Source organism: Phocoena sinus, chromosome 17 (assembly GCF_008692025.1).
Source record: "Phocoena sinus isolate mPhoSin1 chromosome 17, mPhoSin1.pri, whole genome shotgun sequence".
Lineage (NCBI taxonomy): Eukaryota > Metazoa > Chordata > Mammalia > Artiodactyla > Phocoenidae > Phocoena > Phocoena sinus.
This window is the reverse complement of record NC_045779.1, coordinates 38,510,484-38,516,483: the sequence shown is the minus strand read 5'-3', so window position 1 is coordinate 38,516,483 and position 6,000 is coordinate 38,510,484. Positions and strand designations below refer to the sequence as shown.

At 40.5% G+C, this 6,000-nt stretch overlaps 1 protein-coding gene across 2 annotated transcripts in view; it reads left to right on the top strand.

The window, feature by feature from the left end:
- Positions 1-2,734: 2,734 nt before the first annotated feature.
- Positions 2,735-6,000, top strand: part of VIRMA (vir like m6A methyltransferase associated) — a 61,821-nt gene continuing 58,555 nt past the window's right edge. For both annotated transcript variants that reach the window (XM_032609817.1, XM_032609818.1), the window contains exon 1: positions 2,735-2,850. In XM_032609817.1, the coding sequence (XP_032465708.1) occupies positions 2,788-2,850 (63 nt within the window). In that variant the 5' untranslated portion in view covers positions 2,735-2,787. The remainder of the gene's footprint in view (positions 2,851-6,000) is intronic.

Genomic DNA, 6,000 nt, shown 5'->3' with positions numbered 1-6,000 from the left:
AAATGAAGCAACTGACAAAGGATTAATCTCCAAAATATACAAGCAGCTCATGCAGCTCAAAAAAAAAAAACAACACAACCCAATCCACAAATGGGCAGAAGACCTATATAGACATTTCTCCAAAGAAGATATACAGATTGCCAACAAACACATGAAAGAATACTTCATTTCTTTGTTCTATGCAAGAAAGGTTCTCGAAAGAGTTTACACACGTTTTTTATACTCAATTCTTATTCATCTTAAAAAGTTTTATTTTTTATTAGGTAATACATGTACATGGAAATAAATTCTATTTCTGTACCTTAGCCATCAAGCTCCCGTCCCTGGAGGCAAAAATAACGATCAGTTTCTTGCATAATTATTTTAGAGATAGTCTATAAATTCAAATACACACATGGTACGTATGTGCAACACAAAGAGTGAAGCCTAATGTAATATATGGACTTTAATTAATAATAATGTATCGGGGCTTCCCTGGTGGCGCAGTGGTTGAGCGTCTGCCTGGCGATGCAGGGGACACAGGTTCGTGCCGCGACCCGGGAAGATCCCACATGCCGCGGAGAGGCTGGGCCCGTGAGCCATGGCCACTGAGCGTGCGCGTCCGGAGCCTGTGCTTTGCAACGGGAGAGGCCACAACAGTGAGAGGCCCGCGTACAGAAAAAAAAAAAAAAAAATACTGGCTCATCAATTGTAATAAATGTACCATCCTGGGAATTCCCTGGCAGTCCAGTGGTTAGGAATTGGCACTTTCACTGCTGTGGCAGCCCAAGTTCAACCCCTGGTCGGAAAACTAAGAGCAGCACAGTGCAGCCAAAAAATAAATAAATAAATAGATAAAATAAATGTGCCCCCCTAAATAACGCAAAATAATAGGGGAATCCTTGATAGAAAAAATGGGATATATAGATAGGAACTCTGTACTATCTGCTCAATTTCCCATAAAACTAAAGCTGCTCTAAATAATAGTTTATTATTACTATTATTAGGCCATGCCTCTTGTGGGATCTTAGTTGCCCCACCAGGGATTGAACCCGCACCTTCATCAGTGAAAGCCTGGAGTCCTAATCACTGGACTGCCAGGGAATTCCCCCAATATTATTAGTTTTTAAAATCTACCTCACACTACACTTAGGCCAAAAAGAAAATCAAAGATAAGAAAATGAGACTATGTAAAAAAATACCAATAATAAACGCACTACATGGTATACTAGTTACAGTTAAGCAGAGCTTATGGAAGAGTTGGTAGACATAAATATACAGTAATAAATAAGAATATAAGTAACTTAAGTATCACCATAGAAATTAAAGAACAGCATATAAGCCTAGAGAGCAGAAGGAATTAGCAAATACAAAAGCAGAAACTAAAGAATCAAAAAACAGAAAAATGATACAAATAATAAATATAAATGCAAGAAGTGGTTCTCTGAAAAAAACAAATAGTAAAAGAGATAAACTGTTAGCTAAAAAGAGGAAAGTGGATGGCTGAGGAAGGAGGTGGATGGGAGATTTACTTTAAAAATTAATTTATTATTAAATATTTCAGACATATCAAAAGGTACAAACAATAATGTTAGGCACACCTGTGAAACAACCACCAACCTAAAAAATAAAACATTAACAAAGCATTTGAAGCCCATGTGCACTTCTCAATTACATCTCCCTCTGGTTCACCAGTATCTTGAAATTTCAGTGTTTATCATTCCAGTGCATTTTAAAATTTTATAACATATATGCTCCTAAAAATTTGTTATTTTATATCTTTTGAACTATTTAAATTCTATATACTCTTCAATGTGTGAAGAATAAGTGTTTGCTTAACCATTTGTTAGATTATCCATGTTAGTAGATATAGCACTGGTTCATTCTTTCTACGTGTTTTATACTAGTGCATTGCATAAATATACCAGAGTTTACTGATTATTTCTTATTAATGACAATTAAGTTTACAGCTTTTTAAAACTATAAAGTTTTGCCATGAGTATTCTTGTATCTGTAGGTATTTCTTTGGGCACACGTTCAAGAATTTTCCTAGAAGTGGGATAGGCACATGTAATTTTACTAGATAATTCCTAATTGCTCTCCCAAGCACTTGTGCCAATGTAGACTACTAAATAATTCCAGTTGCTGCAATGTTCATCAACAGGGAGCCAGGGAGGCTTACTTTTCACTCGACATTTTAACTGTTCATGGCATTTCACGTTTTACAATTTTTTTGAATTTTATTTAAATAAATTTTCACAATAAGCCTGTGGATTAAGTATTATTATTGACAATGCAGTTTCCAGATGAGGAAAAAAAAAAACCTCTTCGTTTTGAGTCAGCTTCCTATCTTTTTTTAAAAGAAGTCTTACTTTCCAACCTCGCTGACTGCACCTTTTTCCCGCCAGCCCTGTAAAGATTTCTTGCTGGCTGGTTCACTGGGCCAGGAGTCCTGGGTTGGCTGCGTTCCCCACCCCTCCTCCGCCTCTCCTAAGCCAGCTTCACACTCCGCCCCCGTCCCGAAGCTCTCGTGGCTCTAAAACGCGGTAGTACGACGCGGTTTGGACCACTGGAGACGCCGTAGTCCCTCCCCTTCTGCCTCTTCCCCTCTCGGCGCTCTGAGGGCGCCCTCCCGCCGCGCTGGAGAAGGCGACTTCCGGAAGCGCGACGCGTCGCGATAGGTTCAGGCTTGCGGCGCCAGCGCTTTGGTCACAGGAAGTACCGACGTCTCTCCCTCTCCTGAGCCGCTGTCGCCGAGCTTGGAGGGCTGCCCCGGAAGTCCTCCCCTTTCCCCCGCCCGCGGCAAACATGGCGGTGGACTCGGCGATGGAGCTGCTATTTTTAGACACTTTTAAACACCCGAGCGCTGAGGTAAGCCTTCGCGGCTTGATTCCGACCCTGTTTCTCGAATTGGGGACTCTTACAAAAAATCGTTAGGTGTGTCTCGACTGTTCCTCGTGCCGATTGCCGCTTTAATTCCTCACACACATCTTTCCTCCTCCTAGCTTGGGTGTGGGCGCCGCGTCTCGGGGGTGGGTGGGGGTGGCGGTAGCCACCTCCACCCCCTACATTTCCTTGCGGTAGTTTCGGCCCCGCGTCGTCTTTGGTTGAGTTGGCTGCTCTACTTGCTTTGGTCCCCCACCCACCTCCTCAACCCCCTGGGTCCGCTTTGGGCCTTGAAGAGGATCATGGTTCTCAGGTTTACCTCAGGTGATGTTTTAGAAGGGGTCTCGGACACCTTGTGTTTGACAGTAGTGTTAGTGACCGAGCGGGTCACGTTGGCTTCCTGGTTCCCAAATCCCTTTTGCTAGGTCTCTTTTCTAACGGGAGTTATGCCACCCAGATGTGACACTCATTCGGTTTAGGATTGCGGTGTTCTCCAGTTTGTCCTGAAACTTTAATACAACTTATCTCTTGGAAAGATTTCACACATTAGGACAAGAAGAACTTACACAGAACGTCCTTTGTCTGCAGCATACTTGTGAAGAGAGAATTGTAGTCAAACTGTAAAGGACAATTGTGTTGTCGTTTTGAGGGGGAGAGTGGGCTCTTGTAGGGTAATCGTTCTGTATGAACTTGAGCGCCCCTGAATGCATGACTGTTTCTGCCACATGTAAATTGAATATTCAACCGGCCAAGAACGTACAGAAATGAAGTTCATAGAGAAATTCAAAGAAACCCCAGAGCTCACATTTCTCTTTCAGTGTAAAGTTAATTTAGAGAACTTTTTTTTAATTTGGCTGCCCCGAGTCCGGGATCTTCGTTGCCGCGTGCAGGGTCCGTTTTCAGTTGCGGCATGCGGGATCTAGTTCCCTGACCGGGGATCGAACCTGGGCCCCCCGCACTGGGAGCGCAGAGCCTCAACCACTGTACCACCAGGGAAGTCCTCTAGAGAACTTTTTTTAAAAAATTGAGGTATAGTTGATTTACAGTATTAGTTTCAAGTGTACAACATGGTGATTCACAACTTTTATAGATTATACTCCATTTTAGGTTATTATAAAGTATTGGCTGCATTCCCTGTGCTGTACGATATATCCTTGTAGCTTATTTGTTCTATACATACAGTAGTTTGTACCTTAAGAGAGAACTTTTCTGTCTTCAGAGGTAGGGATGATAGTGGGTAGCAGTTGTACTTTGGTACTTGTTAAATAAAAAGTTTGACAACCTTGGTCTTCTGATTATTTTAATGAATGGTTTATAGGTCTATAAAAATCAAATATTTGGAAACTTTAGCATATCTTACTAACAATGAATTTTCTTGTGGTCTCTCATTTCATGTGGTTCAATTAGCTCTGTTCAATGACCATACTTTTCTGACTGCAGTTCCAGCTAGGCTTTAGAAAACTCACAGTGGAGGCAGTAGTTGGATAAGAACAAACCTATCATGCGTACAGAAATAGGGAACAGTTAAAAATGAAAGAAAAGCATATGATGAATTAGTTTAGTAGTTTACTAGTTTAGGAAAGTTAGCATTCATTCACTTACCATATATTTAGAAATCTAGTATTCATTCATTCTTAAGCAAGCATTGAGGACCATGGAGAGGATAGGACCGGTAGTAAATACCTTCTGGCATTGATTGAGGAAGGCTTAGTAGAGATCTTATTTGAACTGAGTCTTGAAGTAGGAGTCGGGGTTTTTTGGGGATATGGAATATTGGGATGTTTGTTCTCAAGGAGTTTATAACTAGTATTGGACATGAGGTCCACAGAATTATGATTCAAGTTAGATTATGATGAGTGCATAGAGACAGAGTAGAAATTTCTTGAGGTTTGTCTCCTTTATTTCCAAAATGCTTATCAGTGTCTGATATATTAGGACCCCAGTCAATATTTATTTAGCTACCTTTGGTGGTACAAAAAAAGGCTCCGTGATTTCAGAGGAGGGACAGATCACTTTTCATTTGAGAGTATCAGGGAAGACTTCATCAAGGCAGGTAACATATGAACTTGGTCTTTGGTGGAAAGAATATGTTCCACAGTTATATATAGGAAAGGAGGGCATTCTCCTGGAGTAGTCAGTCCTTTGGAAGGTATGCTGAAGCAGTGGTTTGAAGTGGTACCTGATAGGCAGTTTGAAGCCAAATCACAGAGTTCCATAAATGGTCAGCAAAGGAGTGTGGGCTTTATTTTGTAAGAAATAAGTAGTTTTTGAGCAGGCAAATGATATGATTAGTAAAATTAAGGTAGGTTAGTACACCAGTACATTGGTGCATCAGTAATGCCTAAAATGGTTCAGAATAATTAGAGGTGGCAAATTGAGAAGAAAAGGTGAGACATAATGAAAACTTGAGTTAGCAGATGGGCAGTAATCATTGATAGCGTTTATTGAATGCTTATTTTGTGCAAGACGCAGTGCTTTGGTAATTTAAATACATTATCTCTAATTCATGAATCAATTTTGAAAGTTAGTTATCCCCATTTGATAGATAAGGAACTGAGCATGAGAAGTTAGGTGACTTTCCTAAAGTGGCATAGCTGAATTAAGACATACCAATGCACATTTCCTGGCTCTAAAGCTGTGCAGTGCTGTGTCCCAGTGGGATTAAGGAGGAGGGAATAGGTACAATATAAATTTTGGTTGTAGAATTGACCAGTTGCAACCAGGATGGCAACTGATAGTGTGAGAGTAGTTGAAAATGATAGAATTCTAATTATAGAGAACTGGTGGAACTAGAGAACTGGTGGGGCCATTGTTAGTCATAGAAGAGTCTGGAAGTGGGTTTGAAGTGACTTTGACGGGAACAAGATATTTTAGTTTTTGATTTGTTTAGTCAGACACCAGATAGATTCGCACAGTAGGAAGTTGGGAATCTGTTTAACAATTATTTATGAAAAACACTTTTGAAGGTGAGGCATAGCTCTAGGAGGGACAATACAGGTAGAAAACCAAAAAACCAAAATTTACTGCACTTGTTTTCAAAGGAATTTGTAACCTGGTAGGGAAAACAGGCATTTATTCAAGTTTCACAAGGGGAATATGTGAAGGGGTTTGAGTAGTGCTAAATGAATTACAAAT